Source organism: Apium graveolens, chromosome 9 (genome assembly GCF_009905375.1).
Source record: "Apium graveolens cultivar Ventura chromosome 9, ASM990537v1, whole genome shotgun sequence".
Taxonomy (NCBI): domain Eukaryota; kingdom Viridiplantae; phylum Streptophyta; class Magnoliopsida; order Apiales; family Apiaceae; genus Apium; species Apium graveolens.
Window position 1 is genome coordinate 90,654,839 of NC_133655.1, and position 19,856 is coordinate 90,674,694.

Consider the following 19,856-nt stretch of genomic DNA (forward strand, 5'->3'; position numbering starts at 1 on the left):
CCTCACTTCAAACGTGTATTTTTTTTCCCAAATTCAATTAAATTGACCCATTTTTATTTCGAGAAGAACTCTTACTAAATTTTAATATGAATATAGAACAAATAGATGCTTATCTAAATTTTAAACTTAAACATCAAAAAATACAAGTGATATTACAAATGTTATAATATAAATTAATAACATATTTATAATTATGGTATCTGTATACGTCTTATTACAACAAACATATTCAACATATTCAAAGTCAAATATTTGTCTCTTCGATGTAAAATTTTAATATCAATAAAATTTACATCTCTGTGATCAGTTTTTTCTAAATAAAAACATATATTAATTAGCTAAAATTTACATTCCTATCACATATCAGCATCTGTGACGTAATTGAACTTTAAATTAAAAAAATAATATTAAATCCAAATCGGTTTGTTTCTGATCTAAAGACGAGATCAGGAATCCCCACTCCCCTTGGATCTCCCCCCCCCCTTTCTTTTCTAGTTTATGTTCTGTCTATTGTGTTACATCATAATTTTATTACATATAAATATATTAATGAATTAATATCCTATTATTATTATTATTATTATTCTTGTAATGTAAAACCTTGTTAATTCCTTCCGATTCATGGATGATACTTAATTTCACCCTCCTGGAACAGTGATCCTTATTTCTTGGAAACCTATTGACTTATCATTTCCCATAATTCAACGCTTATAAGCTGTCTTTACAATCTTTACTTGCATATCTATATTTTTATATATTTATAAGCAGCAGGCTGTTGAGTATGATGAAGTTCACACCACAGGCAAATTTGTGATCTTTATTTAGGAGACTTCAAGCAATTCACAAGCTTTTCATCTGGTAAGATTTTATATTTTAATTATTTCTTTGTTTTTTTTTTTAATTTTGGGTTTGTTGAATTTGTAATTTTTTAGTTTAAGCTTGATTTTGTGTCTGTAAATCTTGCAAATTGAACTGGGTTTTTAAGTATGTAGTAGTTCTTGAATAAGTACACTTAAAGATACAAGCTTTATGTATGTTTCTAATTGTTTACTTCTTGAAAATGATTGATTTTTGAGTTATGATTATTTCAAGGGGTGTGGTAAATTTTAGTGATTATGATGTGCTTACTAGTGAAAATGAATTACAGAGATGGCAACTCCGGTGGAACCTCCCAATGGGGTTAAAATTATAGGGAAACATTATTATAGTATGTGGCAGACTTTGTTTGAGATCGACACTAAATATGTTCCAGTTAAGCCTATTGGACGTGGGGCATATGGCATTGTTTGTTCTTCTATTAATAGAGAAACTAATGAGAAGGTTGCAATTAAGAAGATTCATAATGCGTTTGATAATCGTATTGATGCTTTGAGGACGTTACGTGAATTGAAGTTGCTTCGTCATCTTAGACATGATAATGTTATTGGCTTGAAAGATGTTATGATGCCTGTTCAGAGAAGAAGTTTTAAGGATGTTTACTTGGTTTATGAACTTATGGACACAGATTTGCATCAGATTGTCAAGTCAGCTCAAGCACTTACAAATGATCATTGCCAATATTTCCTCTTTCAGGTAATTTGAGTAAATATGTGAATTGTTATATGCATATCATTCACATTCTTAATTCAGGCTTGTTGTAGAGTATATGTCATATGATCTTAAGTTAGTAATTCAAAGCAGGACCAGTGAACTTGATGTTAATTTCATTCCTATATATCTAATTAGTATATTGTGCAGCGAGTTGCTATCTTTCCAGATTATAATGATGTATTTTAACTTCTATAGCCCTACTCACGAAATTCGATATTGGGATGAGAGCAATTTAATTTGGTCATTATATCACAGTAAGAAGTTTGTGTCACTGATGATTAACTCCTCCGAAATTTACAATCATTATACAGCTGCTTCGAGGACTTAAGTATCTGCACTCAGCAAATATTCTTCACCGTGATCTAAAGCCTGGTAACTTACTAATCAATGCAAACTGTGACCTGAAAATCTGTGACTTTGGTCTTGCTCGCACAAGTAGTGGTAAGGACCAATTCATGACCGAGTATGTGGTTACACGTTGGTACAGGGCCCCGGAGCTACTCCTTTGTTGTGACAATTATGGAACATCCATTGATGTATGGTCTGTTGGCTGTATTTTTGCTGAGCTTCTTGGACGAAAACCAATATTCCCTGGAACAGAGTGCCTAAACCAGCTTAAACTCATAATCAACATCCTGGGCAGTCAGAGAGAAGATGATATTCAGTTCATTGATAATCCAAAGGCGAGAAAGTTTATAAAATCACTTCCATATTCTCTTGGCACACCATTGTCTCGTCTCTACCCTCATGCCCATCCTATGGCAATAGATCTGCTGCAGAAGATGCTTGTCTTTGACCCTTCAAAGAGAATTAGTGTTACGGAAGCACTCCAGCACCCTTACATGTCTCCTCTCTATGATCCCAGCAGCGACCCTCCAGCTCAAGTCCCAATCAATCTCGACATAGACGAGGATTTAGGAGAAGATATGATACGGGAGATGATGTGGTTGGAAATGCTTCAGTACCACCCTCAAACTGCTGAAGGGGTAATCTCATAATCTTCATGGGAAAGTTCTGAAAACTTTAGTTATGTTTAAACAATATTGCATTTCTCTTTTTACTATTATTTTAATAATCATGAAGAATAATGCAGTAGCAGTTTGTGTTGCTATAGCATAGCAATAACAAAAAGCTTTTTTCGAGCTTCAAACTCTTCAGGCCAGGTACAATTTGTAATTTGTATATAAGTGTGTTGTAATTTTAAACCCTTTTTGGCCATTGTACATTAGTATGGATATGCATTACATATATATGTGATACTTTCCCCTTCTTTTGTAAGAAAGTAGCAGGGCAAGTTGTTTGTGCTGTGTTTTTTAGTATTCTGGTTGTACATTTGTTATATTTATTTGCGCTTCATCATAAAATGTCCAGGAATGAATTTGTATTAATATTTTTTATTTTTTTTAAAAATAAATCTAAGTTAAGAATAGTTTTTCTATCTTCCATGGGGGTGATTAAGTATGAATTGCTTCCTGTTAAGCATGATGCTATGTACAATATATTTTCTTAGTCTGTGAACTGAAAATAATTTCATTAGAGTACACCACGAAAAAAGTAAATTATGGTTTACCACTGATCTGATCATAAGTGAAGTCCAACCCCTTCACGCCAGGCTTGGAAACTGTAAGTCAGGCCCCTTTGCCTCTCGGAAGCGCTCATTCCCATACTATTCGCGTAATCCACATACCACTTCTGGTATTCGCGGGACAGCATGTAATCTGGTTGTACGACGCCATGAACAACCAAGAATTTATTGAACCTGACAACGCCGATATAGAGGATCCAACCAATTAGGGCCCAACTGTACTGGATCCTGTAAGGTCCAACAAATTAGTACTCCTAACTTAGCTATGGAGTGAAGGTTGGCATGGCCTTGCGAGTATTGTTGGCACTAAGCCCACTTCTGACAAAGCAAGCGCAAATGAAGTCGGCACACTCCTAAACGGTTCTGGTCCACAAATGATCGCTATCCCCTGTACATTTGTCATTGATTATGAATGCTACAAATGATATAATAACTGTTATGAGATCGCTGTTTAAATTAAATGAACTCTAATCTCCGATCGAACTAGATTTATTTAGTTAAAGAGTTGAGTTTACTTGACAAAAATACCTCATTTTTTAAACTTTGTGACAAGAATACCATTTTTTGAAATGTTTGGCCAAACATACCTTCCTAATACGCATTTTAAAATTGGGTATTACTAATACATATTTTAGAAATGGGTAACTTATGTAAAAAGAAATTACAAAAAAAATTTAAAAAAATAATAATTTTGGATACGCAGTCGTGAGATGCGTGTCATGACTTTCCAATACATGATACGCATATGACGAATGCGTATCATGATTTTGCTCTTTTTTATTTGTTTTTTTTATTTTTTTTATTTTTTAAATAATACTTATTTGTCAAATGCGTAATAGTGTTACCCATTTTTGAAATGCGTATTAGAAATGTATTTTTGGCCATATCTTTCAAAACGGGTATTCTTGTTATATTTTCTAAAAAAAAGTATTTTTGGCCATCACTCGTTCACTCGTGAGTTGGTCGAGCCGGGTATACTCGCGAACCCATTAATTTAAAAACTTAATAAAAACAAAGTATAATAAATTTTCAATTTATAAATAATAAAAAAAATTAGTAATAATTTAATGTAAAGATATAGGAGTTCGAGCTGGACTCGAACCGGGTTTTCTAGTTCCGAGCTTTGACTTGTATTCGGACTCTACTCGTATAGGAGCTCGAGCCGAGACGAGCCGAGATGTGCTCAGATAAAAGAATACGTAAGCCGCTCAGTTCGAAATACATCTCAACATAATTATATGAAAGCGCCGCACACTATCGACCCATGTGCACTTTGAACGATCCCGATTTCGGCCAGTCTGGCTAGGCCCATATTATGGAAATTGAAGACCGTTTACGATCGAAAATATATAGATTTTTTTTTCTCTATAAGAAATACGTTTGACTTATCCCTATAAAAACGTTATATGGGCACATTGAAGATCCAACTTTTCTAACCATCAAGAAGGAAGAGATTGAAGATTAAATTTTGATTTGAAAAGTACTCCTTAATCTCACAATTTGACAGTAAATGGTCCAAAATATTTGCTCCAAAATATCACAATTCATCAAAATGGCCCTTAATATCATGGAAAACGCAATTAAAACATGCTTTATCACTTTATTAAAAAAAACATGGGCCTATTCATTTTTGTCACACATATATACAATGTGTCTATCCTCCATAAATGTATTTTTAAGATGTGTTTCCAAGCCTAACGTAAGTTTATCATGCGTTTTAATTTTTTTCTTTTTTAAAATAAATTTTTAACAAAATATTTAAAAACTAATAAAAAAGCAAAGTATAATTACATTTTTGAAAAACGCATTTTTTAAATGCGTTTTAAAGTAATAGAAAGTGCCATAATTTCATACGTGAAATTTTGGACACTTTTATTGTCAATTTTAATATTTCTCCCACAATCTCAGCCGTCACCTAATATCAAATCATTACCGTATTTTATCATCACTAATCCTCCTAAATTAGTTATTACCAAAATCCTTTGTAACATTTGCTAAGAGTTCAAAAAAAAAATCAAACTTACAAGATATGTGTTTTGAATAATTATTATGATAAAGTCTACACATAACATCTCTTTTCTCTCAAACATAACCGGTAAACTAATCGCTCATCTATTATATTTTAATGAGCACTAGTGATACTCCTAAAATTTGTACTAAGAATGACACTTTTGTAATTATTTTGACCCATATTTTCAAAATTTGACTAGTGGGTCGACCCATATTCCTAAATCAACTAATTCCTATACAAAAATGCAAAGATCCATGGACTGTCCATATCTTAAATGGTATTTATAATTATTAAAAAATCACTTTTGAATTTTAAAAAGATCAAACATATTAATTAAATTGATTTGTTTTTATACCCAATCAATTACAGATCCACAAATCATGTCTTCACTAATTCAAATTCAAAATTCATTGATAATCATTATATTCTTCTTCTTTATTTTTTACAGGATATGAATATGAATAATTGTATACATCATCATCTGCTATTGATTTTGTATTACACGTTTTTTGTTATTCATTGTGCAATCGGAGGTCCGATCATGTTCTAACAAAACCTAATTCTTTTATTTTGCAGAACCCGAAATTCGCAAGACAAATTGCATAATCTTGAAGCAATGAATGGGAGCAAAAGTTCTACTATCTTTGAAGACAACGAGCCTGGTATGAATATGCATAATCATACTACCTCCTTTCTTAAACATTGGTATTGGATGAATGTGATTGTATTCATGTGTATATATGTGTGGATGTGTATATATGTGTGGATTTGTTTATATTCTTATGTAGTTTGATTCGTTTATCATTTGTAACTGATAAATATATCATAATTATTTTCATCATATGTATTTGATTATGTTTTTCATGTTTTTCAATTATACGGGTATGATTATGGGGATACAATTGTTTGAAATCAAAAATTACATTTGGGTTCAACAAAATCTAGTAAAAATTCTTTAACGTCGTACAATTATATCAATTTTGTTCATGAGGTTTACATGTTTGATGAAATTTCCAACTGAAATTTGGTTTTTATACTATGGGCTCAAGTTTGGAATAAAACCTACTGGTATAGCGGATGCATTAGTTTACATGGCTGCTTCGTATGCATGACATGTAGATATGGTAGCAACATATTTTTCTCCCTTGGTGGTCCATTATATTACTAAGATGTTTATCTTCTCCCTTTTTTCTTTGAAAGTCTATGAATATATGTTGTCGAGAAATATATATTCATACTTATATATATGTTATTTATTTATTTGTATATATGTTTGGAATATTCAATTATATATAATAATAATTGTTTTAATATTTGTTTTAATGATATAGGTATTATAATGTTGGAACAATTGTTTATGAGTAATTATCATAGGTTTTACACACGGGTTTTAACTAAATCAGGTATATGTTTTTAAGCATTGAATAATGACATCAAAAGTATAGTATCCCTTATATTTTTTGATATTTTCTTTTGTGATTTGGTTTTTTAGTGATTTATTGATGCATATAATTTTTGTATAGGTGTACATGTTTGTTTGACGAAATTTTTGATAGAAATACGAATATTTTTATAGGTGTAGTTGACGAAATTTTTGATAAAGTACGAATGTACACGTGAATTGGCTTACTGCATCAAAGTGTGTTTAGTCTATAAAATTGCTCACTGCATCAAAGTGTATAAGTAATATTTTCTTGATTCTAATTTGAATTTTTTCTATAGGTTACAATTGATCTACAATCTACATATATCCGTAAATCAACGAATGGTTTGATGATAATAATCTCAAGCTTATTGCTGATTTCAGAACATTATGATTTTTTTCTGTAATTGTTGGGAATGTGTTGTGAATTTTATGATAAGTTAAATAAAACACCTTAGTAGATTTAACTTAGTGTTTTTGTAACTCGCGATGGATGTTCTAATATAGTCCTGACGGATGAACTTTATAGTCCCGACAGATGACAATTTCACATCCATCGAGAGTGTAGCTTATGTAACAATAAGTCTTGTAGCACATTTCTGCAAACAATATTGTATTAGTTGAGTAGACACTGTAGGATTCTTTAAGTCATGTTGACTACTAGATTGATTTGCAGAACATGTTGGCTAATTGTAAATATAAGATATCTTGTAATTCTGTATAAGTGAAATGAAGTCAAGTGACAGAATGGCTCCCGAATGATGATCTACAAAGGTTCCCGACGGATAATCAACAAGGCTCCCGACGGATGATCAACATAATCCCGACGGATGATAATATTTAAATTAGCAATTGACAGTGACAACACAGTCACATGCGTCAGGTGTCTGCAAATGGAATGTGGCAGCCTAATTGCAGGATTTAGAGAACAAAGAAGCATTACCATTTCCATGCAAATATGAAGATATTTAAAGATGCTGGATAAAGTAATGTAGCAACATGAAGTTACTAGATATAATTTTGTTTTATTATCTTGTCTTACTATCATATAACTTGGTGATATATAAACCAAGAGAAGCAAGTAGAACAACTAACTGAGTAAACATTATTTTTCAGAGAGATAAAAAAAGTTGTATCTATTAAGAAATTCTCTATAAGTTTGTAAGTTCACTTTTAAGCAGCTGTGTGCTATTCAAGCATCACAGAGTTCTCATACTAATATATATCTCTGGTGGATAAGTTCAAATCCACCAGAAAGTTTTAAAACTTTGTGTTTTATTACTTTGTGTTTTGATTTCAATTCAAGTTTCATTCCGCACTTCTTACAAAATCAAACACAGTTATATATATTAAGTAAAAACAGTCTTAAAATTCAAAAAGGAGCCAGAATTACATTCAACCCCCCTTCTACAATTCTTGTTGCATTGTATGGGAATAACGATTGGTATCAGAGCAAGCTCTTGAAGTACAAAGAGTATAAAGATCACAACAATCAACAAGATGAACAAAAAAGATGTTCGAGTGAAAATTCCATTTTTGGACAAAGACAACTATCACCATTGGAAGGTGAATATGCACCTACATCTTCTCTCTCAAGATGAAACTTATGTGGACTATATTGAAAGAAGTCCTCATGTCCCTATGAGAGCTTCTACAGGGAATGAACCATCAGTTCCAAAGCCTAGACATGAAAATGGTCTGATCCAGACATTGAGCAAGTCAGGAAAGATAAAAAGGCCATGAATATACTGTTTAATGATGTTGATGGTGATATGTTTGACAACATCATAAACTGTAAAATAGCTAAAGAGGTTTGGGACACAATTTAAATTATTTGTGATGGTACTGAGCAAGTCAGGGAGGACAAGATGCAACTCTTGATTCAGCAATAGGAGCATTTTCACTATGAAGAAAGTGAGTCACTCGCTGACCTTTTCAGTAGATTTCAAAAACTACTGAATGCTCTCAAGTTGCATGGAAGGGTCTACCAAACCAAAGACTCAAACCTCAAGTTCCTTAGATCTCTTCCCAAGGAATGGAAGCTAATGACAGTCTCATCATGAAATTCTCAAGATTACAAGGAGTTCACCTTGGAGAGGCTGTATGGTATCCTGAAAACCTATGAGCTTGAAATAGAGCAAGATGAAAGGATGGAGAAAAGAAGGAAGAAAGAAGGATCCATTGCACTCGTTGCTGAGCAAGAGAAGGAAAAGGAAATAAAGATTGAAGCTGTTGAATCTGCATCAAACTCAACGGTCCATGAAAGCAAGGGTAAAGGGCTGGTAGTTGAAAATGAAGAACAGTTGAGCCAAGATGACATGGATGATATATATGAGCATCTAGCATTCTTATCTAGGAGATTTGCGAAGCTCAAATTCAAGAAGATTTTTGGAGCAGCTAAGCCAAACAGAAACATGGTTGATAAGTCTAAATTCAAGTGTTTTAAATGTGGCTTAGCTGGTCATTTTGCTAGTGAGTGTAGAAAGTCTGATTTTAGCAAAAAGAAGTTTGAGCCTGTTGATTATAAGCAGAATTACTTTGAGTTGCTCAAGTAAAAGGAAAGGGATTTCATTACATAAGATAATGACTGGGCTGCAGATGGATTGGATGAAGATGAGGAAATAAACTATATCAATCTAGCCCTAATGGCTAAATCAGATGAAACAGAGACCAGTTCATCAAGCAATCAGGTAATCACAACTAACCTAGCACATTTATCTAAAACTGAGTGTAATGATGCAATAAATGACATGTCTACTGAACTATATCACCTGTGTGTTACACTTAAGTCTATCACTAAAGAAAATAAGAAAATTAAAGAGAACAATGTGTTTCTAAGTGAAAGAAACAATGTGCTAGAGACTCAATTCGTTAGTTTGAAAAATTGAAATTAGAATGCAAGGTTGCTAAGGATGAACTAACAAAATCCTTAAAGAAAGAGGAGATTTTAAGAAAGCAACTTGAACGAGAACAGGAACTGATTAAGGCATGGAAATCATCTAGAGATGTCCATGCCTAAATCACTAAAGTTCAAGGTATAGAATCTTTCTGTGATGCATCCTGGAAAAAGAACAAGGAGAAGCTTGATTCCAATTTGGTTGAAGGAATGCTAATTGATGTGGACTCGACGGATGATAAAAATTATCCATCGAATAATCAAAAGGATTATCCGTCGAGAGAAATTGAGCCACATCCGTCGAATGTAAGTAATCTAGTTAGCAAAGCTAAGCTAGCTAAGTTGAATGATAAATATGGATCAGTTTCTAAAAACTTTGTTCCGGGAGAATCAAGTCAAGTGAGAAAAGAAAAGAGAGTTAATGTTGGTCATCTCTCTATCAAGCAATTGAATGACAGAATAGATAAGATTAAGGTTAAAGCATAATCAAAAAGGAAAAACAACAGAAATGGGAAGGTAGGAATTAACAAACATAATAACTACACACCTGATAAATATGCTCCAAGAAAAAAATATGTTAAGTATGGTAGTGTTAATCATCTGTCTGTTAATTATAAACTTGTTATGCCTACCCCTATGTTTGCACCTCCTTCATTTCCCAACATGGCTGCCATGTCTATGAATGCTTTGCCTGCACGGAATATGAATGCACAATTTTCTAATATGCCATTTGTACCTAATCCATATATGCTGCATTTAGTATGCCTCAAATGCCATTTAGCATGCCTTACTGGAATAACATGTTTGCACATAGCATGCCTTTTCCTGTTAATCAAAATATGCATAATAATTCTGCTTCAATGAATGGTTTCAAAGGCCAAACTCAAATCACTAACGATGAATCTGAAATAGCCAAGTTCAAATGAGGTCAAACCTAAGAAACCAAATAAAAAGGCTAACAAGGCAGGACCCAAGGAAACTTAGGTACCAAAATCAACTTGATTTGATTTTGATGTGTACAGGGAAACAGAAAGAATCTTTGGTATTTGGATAGTGGGTGCTCAAGGCACATGACTGGAGATTCTCTTAATCTTCTTCGCTCGTACTCGGCTTCTCGTGAATTGACATATTCTTCGAACTCTAATCGTCTCAGAACTTGAATAAACAGCTTCTCCATACATTGGTCATGTTGTTAAACTTATCGAATAATATTTACACTCTTCTGCTAAGAATAATCAAATCTTCTCCATAATATTGGGTCCACTTGGCCTTCTAAATTAACCATACTAACTTCTACGAAAAGTATTCTCCTGGATAATCTGAATCTTATGACAAACAACAAATTCAAGTAGTAGTTTGACAACCAAGTTTTAAAACTTGTTTTTTTCCAAGGACATTAGAAAAATATTTTTATAAAAATCTCTTTTGAAAACTGTTTAAAATTTTGAAAATCATACTCTTGATCGTCATTACTTATATGAGTTGGTTGTCATCCTTCACTACTAAGTATCAAATTATAGAAACACTCAAGTAACAACCCATTCATTTCCATATACCCTATATCCCTTATTGGGTCCATTTTACCTTTATTGGTCGACAAAAACTCCAATTACCGTTGCATACTATCTTATTTATAACTTCACTTCTGGTCTTCCATACTGGTAACATTCCCATCATCATCTCTTACAATTACTAAGTATAACAAATCTATTCAGCGATCATCATATTTATTTTATAACACAAGGTCGATCACATTACTTCTACATGTATCATGCTTACTCATAACTTCATCTAATTCCAAGAAAACTCTCAATCTCAAATCCTCTCAAATTTCTTTAAAAATCCATCTAGCTCACTTCACAAGATAATCATGGGTGGTATACTCATTAGCAGCTCCATATAACCAGGTAGCAGCTATCCTTCAGAATAACTAAATTTTCTCTCTAGGTTTCTTCTTACCCCTCTTAATATCTCGTGTATTCACCATATGATGTAGCTCTCAAATCCATCCTCATAGGTGTTATTACTTCAGAAGACAGGTTTCAAAACTGATGGTATAGAGCAAGGTGTAGGGGAGACAAAAAAGATGCACCCACAGTTGAATATCCGGTAGAACCAGAGTCAACATGTGGTGAATTCTCGAATAGGTAGTCTCGCATCAGGGGATGAGATAAGAACTTGAAAAGGTGCAATCGCCGTAACAGAATGTGACATGGCTAACACCGGTGGACGAGCAAGGCGTGGATCAGCTGACGGTCCTCCAACTGACGACTTCGAGTGATCAGATGATATCGAAATAAAAGAATCTGTCATCGCCGCTATCTGAATATTACGTTTCTAAATAAGAATCTCGAATCTCACCACGAATCATACTAAAACCTACTATTTAATCACATTTAACCTCTAGACGTTCTATTTTTTTATTTTATAATACTAATCTTAACCCTCTACCCATTCCCGACAATCTAGGCTTGTGGCAGTGATTTTAAACCTTAGCTCTGATACCAAACCTGTGACGCCCTCCAAACCCGGGTCAGAAGTTTGGGGCCCACAACACACACCATATTTAAACCTGTTTATGAATATAATAATATATACAATAACCCTACTTACCACAATCAAGGATCGCAACAGTTTAAAGTATGTCCACAAGCCACAACCTTATTTATTACACACATACCAAATCCCAAATTTATTTATGTTACATTTGAAGTTAAACTTTATTACAAACTTTTAGCACACACTAAGCCACACAACTTTCGCTAGCTCATTCCACTTCAACCTATAAACCTAGCTGGCACACTCGACTGGGGATCCTCACCATTACTAGTTTCCTTCTTAACTAGAAAAGAACATCAACAGATTCGCAAGTTTGAGCTAACTAGCTCAGCAAGTCATAATGACAACATTGATATTGAATAATGATCAATTGAAGTGATATAGGGAATTAAGTTTCTTGATAAACAATGATTAGAATTGGATATTCACTTTTATTTTAAAAACCAAGATTAGGCTGCTGATCAATCACGCACTAACCCCGAGCAAGGCTCCCAGCTTTGCTATATATACTGGATTCAAGGAACACATTGGGCCTAATATGACCACGAATCTGGTCTGACCAAGAATCTAGTCCATATTTAAAAACATCCAATTCTATAATAATAACATGATAAATAATGTAATTCAATAAACTGAATCGTAAACAACATTTATCTTGAAGTATAAGGTGATTCACAACACCAGAAAGGTATAACAAGGTAAACAAGAAGATTGACTTTCAATTCAAGGAAAGAATCAAAGTGTAGAAGACGAAGGGTGCAAAGGTTACAAGGAATGATCTTCTGTTATGCAAGGCATAAAGGTTTGTCTGATAAGAAATCTCATATAAAGGATCAGTATATGGTAGATATGTATTTGTGGAGTAGTATCAGATATGCGTGGTCCGTATTCAAGAATTCAATAATCAATGGTTTACAAGAAATCAGGCTTGCGGCTCAAGATCAATAAAAATCAGGGTTTAGGGTTAAGTACTTCAAAATACTTGTAATATAGAACATGAATTACTGGGAATAATTGCAACATAATGAAAAGAGTTCAAAAGTATTCCCAAGTATACTACAAGAAAGTTCAGGGACACTTGCCTTGTCGATTCGCTTTCACTTCACTAACACTTGTCAATTGGTTCCCACTCACTAACCACTTGCTTTCCTTTTCTACATCTCGCTTCCTCTGTTAGACATCACATATACTCATTAACACTACTTCTCAACTCATTCTATTCGATAAAAGCTTCTATCTACCCTTCGTTTCACACAAATCCGACGTACAAATTAAAAGTTATAGTAGAAACAGTCAAACAATACACACACAATCATTTTATACAGTAATCAGGTCACATATAACACATAGCACATAAGATATTCAATTCAAATAATTTTTCAAAGATGATTCGAGGTTAAAATGATTTTTCAGGTATTTAATACGAATTTTTGAACATTTTTCAGAATTAAAATTGGACTCTGAATCATTTTATAATTAAATAATAGGGTTCAAACACCCGAATTTGACTTTAAAATAATTTTATAGTAATTATCGAGCTTTGAAAATAATTTAAAATAATATTTTAAAGCTCGAAACTATTTTTCAGTATTTTTAAATCAATTTTAAATAATTAAATCCAATTAATTAATCAATTAAAATTAATTTATAACTAATTAAATTAATTAATCAATTAATATTTAAGTTAATTGACTAAATAAATAATTCATTATCAACCAAAATTAATTAATTAAATAATTAATATTTATTTTGAAATTAAAAATAATTTTCAAAATTAAAAATATTGATTTTTAGAATTTTAAAATATTTAAAACAATTTTTCTGAATTTAAAGTAATTAAATAAAAAAAATTCAGATTTTTAAAATAATAAAAATATCATTTTTAAAATAAAAGTAAACAGAAATCCAATTTCTGTTAGTTTTTAAAATCCCAGGGACTAAAATGAAAATATACAGAAAACTCAATGGCCTAACTGTACTTTGGCAACGCCGCCGCCGCCGTCCCTGTCTCAGGCCCCCGCCGGCGATTCGATACGCCCAGAACTCGACCAGAAAGTGCAGATAAGCAGAACTCAACAAGGCAAACTCGATTATGCAAACATAATTTTCAAAAACTCCGTCGTTTGGCCGGAATAATCACGGGAAAAACCCGCCGCCGACGACCTTCCCAAACTCCTTTCATGGCTTTCCCGGTATCATTTGTTAAATTCGTTTATACCAAACGATTCGTATTTGGACCATCTATAATTCCGTGCAATCAATTTCAAAGAATAACCCCAAACAAAGAAATACCAAAATTTCAATTAAGAACATTCAAAACTATAAACCTTAGTTCTTCAATTCAAGAATCAAACTCAATTTTCTATTTGTTATTGAACTCAGTTTTTGACATATAATATACCAAATTGACCAGGAAGAAACGATCTACATGATTATGCCATCAAATCATACAAACAACAGCAAGAACAAAAATTCGTATTTTAATCCATAATTAATTCGAATTAAAATAATTAAATCAGAAAATACCTTGATTTCTGGGAAAAAAAGATGATTGATTTGGAAAGAGGATTCCGAGAGCTTCGTTTTGATATATTGCACGTCCGAATCGGAGTTCGATAACACCTTCGTTTGTGCGATTGATTTTCAAGAATACGGTGTTTTAATAAAGTTTTCTCTGGTTTTTCAGGGGTTTGTACTGTCTGATTATGATTGTACGCGTGAAAATGAAATAAGAAAAGGCTATTTATATTTATTGAATATTAGTATATTATGGATCGTGTTGGATCGATAAATACGTTCGTTTTGGATAAACATTATCCTTTTTGGATAAATATTATCCTTTTTGGATAAACACTATCCTTTATTGGATAATCACTATCCTATTTTGGATAAGCACTATCCTGTTTTGGATAAACTTTATCCTATTTTGGATAATTATCAAAACCGGGATTTTATAAAATGATTTGTAAAAGATATTGTTATCGAAAAGGTTAGCGTATCGAAAATATTACGCCGGGTCGCGCACGGGTCAAACCGTAATCCGGATCGAAAAAGTCAAAACATGGAAAACGTCCAGAATTACCAAATTAGGTTAGGAAGGAGTTTTCGGAAGAGTTTCAGGTTGTAAAAACGTAAAAACGGTTGAGGTTGGACGACTCCCGACTTTATAAAATACTTTTATAATTATTCAGAAAATAGTTAATAAATTCATAAATCAATATAAAATCATAACACTCCAAAAATTACCAGAAAAATACCTTAGTTATCTATATTTTATTCTGTACATAATAAAATTAAAATACTTATACTTTACCAAATATAAACATCCACATAACAACACCAAGCATCAGATAATTCATCAAAAATCATATAATAATCACATAATAATCATTTATCAATAAAAATAATTACACGTTATGTCCCGGATATTACATCTTCCATCTCTATACATATATAAATGAAAAACATCTTTATTAAAAACACCGAGTCCATAGAATAACAACATGAAACAAGTACATAAAATGAGAACATATTGGAAATAAGTAAAACACAAAGGAAATAAGTAAAGCAAGACAATACATATGAAGTCTAATCGTCTAAACCATAATAAAGATTAGCACCAGTGTCTATTTCATTTGAGGCCTTATTGATTGGTTCATTAACTAGATTATAATTAGCGAAGTTGGTTTCTACTTTCTTTCCATTGATCCTTTTGGATGATTCGTAGAGGTCAACAAGATGTTTAGGTGTGCGACAAGTACGTTGCTAGTGTCCCTCAGATCCGCACCTATGATAGATGCCTCGGTTCTCTCCTTCTTGGGGTGCCTTTCTTTTATTTGGCACTTCACGTTGTCATTTCTGGTGGTTCACGTTCATTCTTCAGGAATGACGTGTTATGTACTTCAGATAACTGGGCAGAGCCTGTGGGACGTATCTGATGATTTTTCAGTAATAACTCATTATTATTTTCAGCCACAAGAAGGAGAGATATCAGCTCGCCATATTTCTGAAAATTCCGCTCCCTATATTGTTGAGCCAGGATCATAGTGTTGGGGTGAAAGATAATTGCTTTTGTATTTTGTTCAACAGTTGGGATTTTTTCTGGGTCAATAGTATATTTTAGGCCATTAGCACTAAGGTGTAATTCCGCATCAAGGACCCTTGACAAATAATTATTCCCCGAAACATCCAAAGCAACAAACTCTAATTTTTCAAGATTCTCCATTCTGAATAGATTTTAAATAAGATTTAATATGTCACATAATATTTAAATAGGCAAGTTGAAATAATAACTTTATACAAAAGTTACGACGACATAGTCGGCCAGAAAACTTTTGATTATTACTTGACGACAGCGCCATCTTTATAGTAGTATTACTTGACGGCAGAGCCATCTTTATAGTATTATTGACGACATAGCCATCTTTATAGATTTCAATCAGTAACATAAATAAATATGTAATAATAATTAGAATAAAATGAGTAAAAGAAATCGTACCTCTTTTATGAAATAGTTTTAGTTGATAGAGACTCGTGGGTCAGAATAAGTCGGAGCTCTTTCGAGAATAAAGTTTCAATTGGCAAAGAATCGTGGGTCAGAATAAGTCGTAGCTCTTTCGAGAATAAAGCTTCAGTTGGCAGAGACTCGTGCTGATAACGTATTGTGAATAACGTGTTGTAAATCTCGAATTACTGGATAATTTATGACTTAATAAATACACATAGAGAGTAGAAATTGAAGAGAGAGAATTTTTGTTCAATATGTTTTTCAGTGTATCTGATTTCAATAATTAAAGGTCCTATTTATACTTACAGAAAGATAGGATAAGATTACACGTATTACGAAAAGATAGATAAGATTGCACGTGCTACGAAAGGATAAGATAGAATTTTAATCAAAATTCTTCCTTACTAAGTTTCTTCTCTGAGAAGTTGTGCGAGTCTTCTTTAGTAAGTATCGCGAGTCGTCCTTAGTAAGATTTGGCAATCATTATTATAACATTAAGTATTTTATAAGAAGCCCGGTTTGGATAACTATCCATTACGGTTATCAAACCGGATTGTTTTTGCAGTTACTTAACGACTAAGTAACTAATTTAACGATCCAAATGATCCAAAATGAACCAATATTCCATAAATATATATAGCCCTTTTATAATTTTATTTTATCCGTAAAATCATAAACAATCAGTTAAAACCGATAAAATACAGAGAAAACGTCGAATTCACGTCACGTTCTTCGTAATCAAACGCACGAACAAAGGCGTTATCGAACTCCGATTCGGGCGTGCAATATATCAAATCGAAACTCTCGAAAATACCTTTATGAATCAATCAACCATTTTTGTGCAAGAATCAAGGTATTCTTCTTATTTAATTATTTTATTTTGAATATATTAAAGATTAAATTATGAAAATTTATTCTTGATATTGTTGATATGATTTGATTATTCCATCGTGTTAATAATATTTTTCTGGTCATTTTGGTATATTATATGTCAAATTTGGAGTTTAATAACATGTAGAAAAGTTGATTTGATTTTCGAGTTTGAGTGTTCTTGGTGTTCTTGACGGAATTCACCGAAAAATTCATATTTTTGGCCGGATTTTTCATCCGTTAAATCTGGGCATGTTTGAATACTATAGAAAGGTAGATCGTCTCACCAGGAATCGAACCATGCCAAAAGTTTATCTGTTGGATGTTGTTTGAGGGTCGTCGAAAAATTTGACACCGCCGACGGCGGTTTCTTTGACCGCCATTTACGGCCGTTTGGCCACGCTTTTACCAGAAACAAAATTGTTATCAAGCTTCTAGAATTCAAATGGTCAATTGCTATAAGTTTGATGGGATTCCGGGTAGGTAGAGCGTCGTCGGGAAGCTTTTGGCCGGCGGCCATGGCTTCGCCGGCGACTGACAGGGATGAAAGGGGGAAGGTGGTAAAATTACCCCTGTCCCCCCCAGGTTTTTCAGCATTTTACAAATTAGACCCTGCTGTATAAATTATTTTTAAAAATGATATTCTTATTATTTTAAAAATCAGAAAAATATTTATTTAATTATTTTAAATTCAGAAAATTGTTTTAATTATTTAGTTATTTAAAAATAAATCTGATTTATTTTTTTAATTAATTTTTTATTTATTTTAATTAATTGATTAATTTAATATTAATTGGTTAGTTAATTTAATTAATTGATTTAATAATTAGATTTAAATATTTATTTGGATTTAAAAATTCCAAAAAATAGTTTCGAGCTTTAGAATATTATTTTAAAATTATTTTCAAGGCTCGATAATTATTATTAAATTATTTTAAAGTCAGATTCGGGTGTTCGAACCATATAATTTAATTATAAAATAATTCAGAGACCCGTTTTAACTCCGAAAAATGTTCAAAAATTTGTATTAAATACCTGGAAAATCATTTTAACCTCAAATCTTCTTTGAAAAATTATTTTTATCGAATATCATATATGCTATGTGCTACGTGCTATCTGATTGATGTGTTATATACCTATGTGGTTATTGTTTGACTGTTTTAGTCATAACTTTCAATCTGTAAACCGGATTTGGGTAAAATGAAGGGTAGATTAAAGCTTATGACGTCTATGTGATGATTAGAATGATATGAGATTGAGTATTGATAGATAGTTGTGATGCCTAGTAGAGTAAGTGAGGCATAGAATAGAAAGCCAGTGATCAGTAAATAGAACTGAAGTGTAGAAAAAGAAAGCAAGTGCTCGATGAATAGAAGCAAGGCATAGAAAAATAAGGAAAGTGATGGAAAAGTAAAATTGTTAGATGGGTACAAGTAAAGTTGGAAATCATCGGTGATAAGGCAAGTACTTCTGAACCTTCTTCAAGATATATTGCAAATATTTTCAAACTTTCTCATAACATGTCGCTAGTATTCAAAATAAATCCTGTTTTATATTGCAAGCGCTTTAAACTATTCAACCTTGAACCTTGATTCTTATTAATCTTGAGCCATAAGCCTTATTCTTTATAAACCATTGATTGCTGAATTCTCAGATACGAGCCAGACACATACGATACTACTCCACAAATATATATCTACCACATACTGAAATCTGATATTGAATTGCTTGACATACCAATCCTTATTCTTTGTTTAACAGAAGACCTATCCTTGTAACCCTTGAACCCTTAGTCTTCTACTTTCTGATTCTTTCTTTGATTGAAAGCCAATCTTTTTGAATTCCTTGTTATACCTTCATGGTATTGTGAATCATCCTATGCATCAAGATAAATATTGTTTATGATTCAACTTATTGAATTACATTGGTTATCATATTGAATTGTTTTAAAATTTGATGGTTTTATAAATGTGGACCAGATTCGTGGTCGGACCAGATTCATGGTCATAATTGGCCAATGCATGCCTTAAATCTAGTATATAGAGCAAAGCTGGGAGCCTTGCTCGGGGTTAGTGTGTGACTGATCAGCAGCCTAACCTTGGTTTTTAAAATGAAAAGTGAATATCCAATTCTAATTATTGCTTATTCAGAAACTTGATTCTTCTGAATCATTTCAATTGGTTATTGTTTAACCTCAGTTATTGCTATTTTGACTTGCTGAGCTAGTTAGCTCACTCTTGCAAATCTTTTTATGTTTTCAACAGTTGAAAAGGAAATTGTTGGTAACAAGGATTCCCTGTCCAGTGTGCGAGCTAGGGTTCCCGGTTAAGTTGGATCGAGCTAGCAGGAGCCTTATATTGTAAATGAGTTATGTAAGATTGTAAAAACGATATTATTATCAATTGTAAGGTGAAC

General features: G+C 32.5%; 1 protein-coding gene across 1 annotated transcript; it reads left to right on the top strand.

Annotated features, from left to right (window-relative positions):
• The first annotated feature begins 476 nt into the window (after nt 1-476).
• Nucleotides 477-2,872, top strand: LOC141684260 (mitogen-activated protein kinase homolog NTF3). The gene is made up of 3 exons (XM_074489135.1): nt 477-858; nt 1,148-1,572; nt 1,902-2,872. Exons 2-3 carry the CDS (start codon nt 1,150-1,152, stop codon nt 2,586-2,588), a joined length of 1,110 nt encoding a protein of 369 aa, XP_074345236.1. The 5' UTR covers nt 477-858; nt 1,148-1,149; the 3' UTR covers nt 2,589-2,872.
• Nucleotides 2,873-19,856: the final 16,984 nt, after the last annotated feature.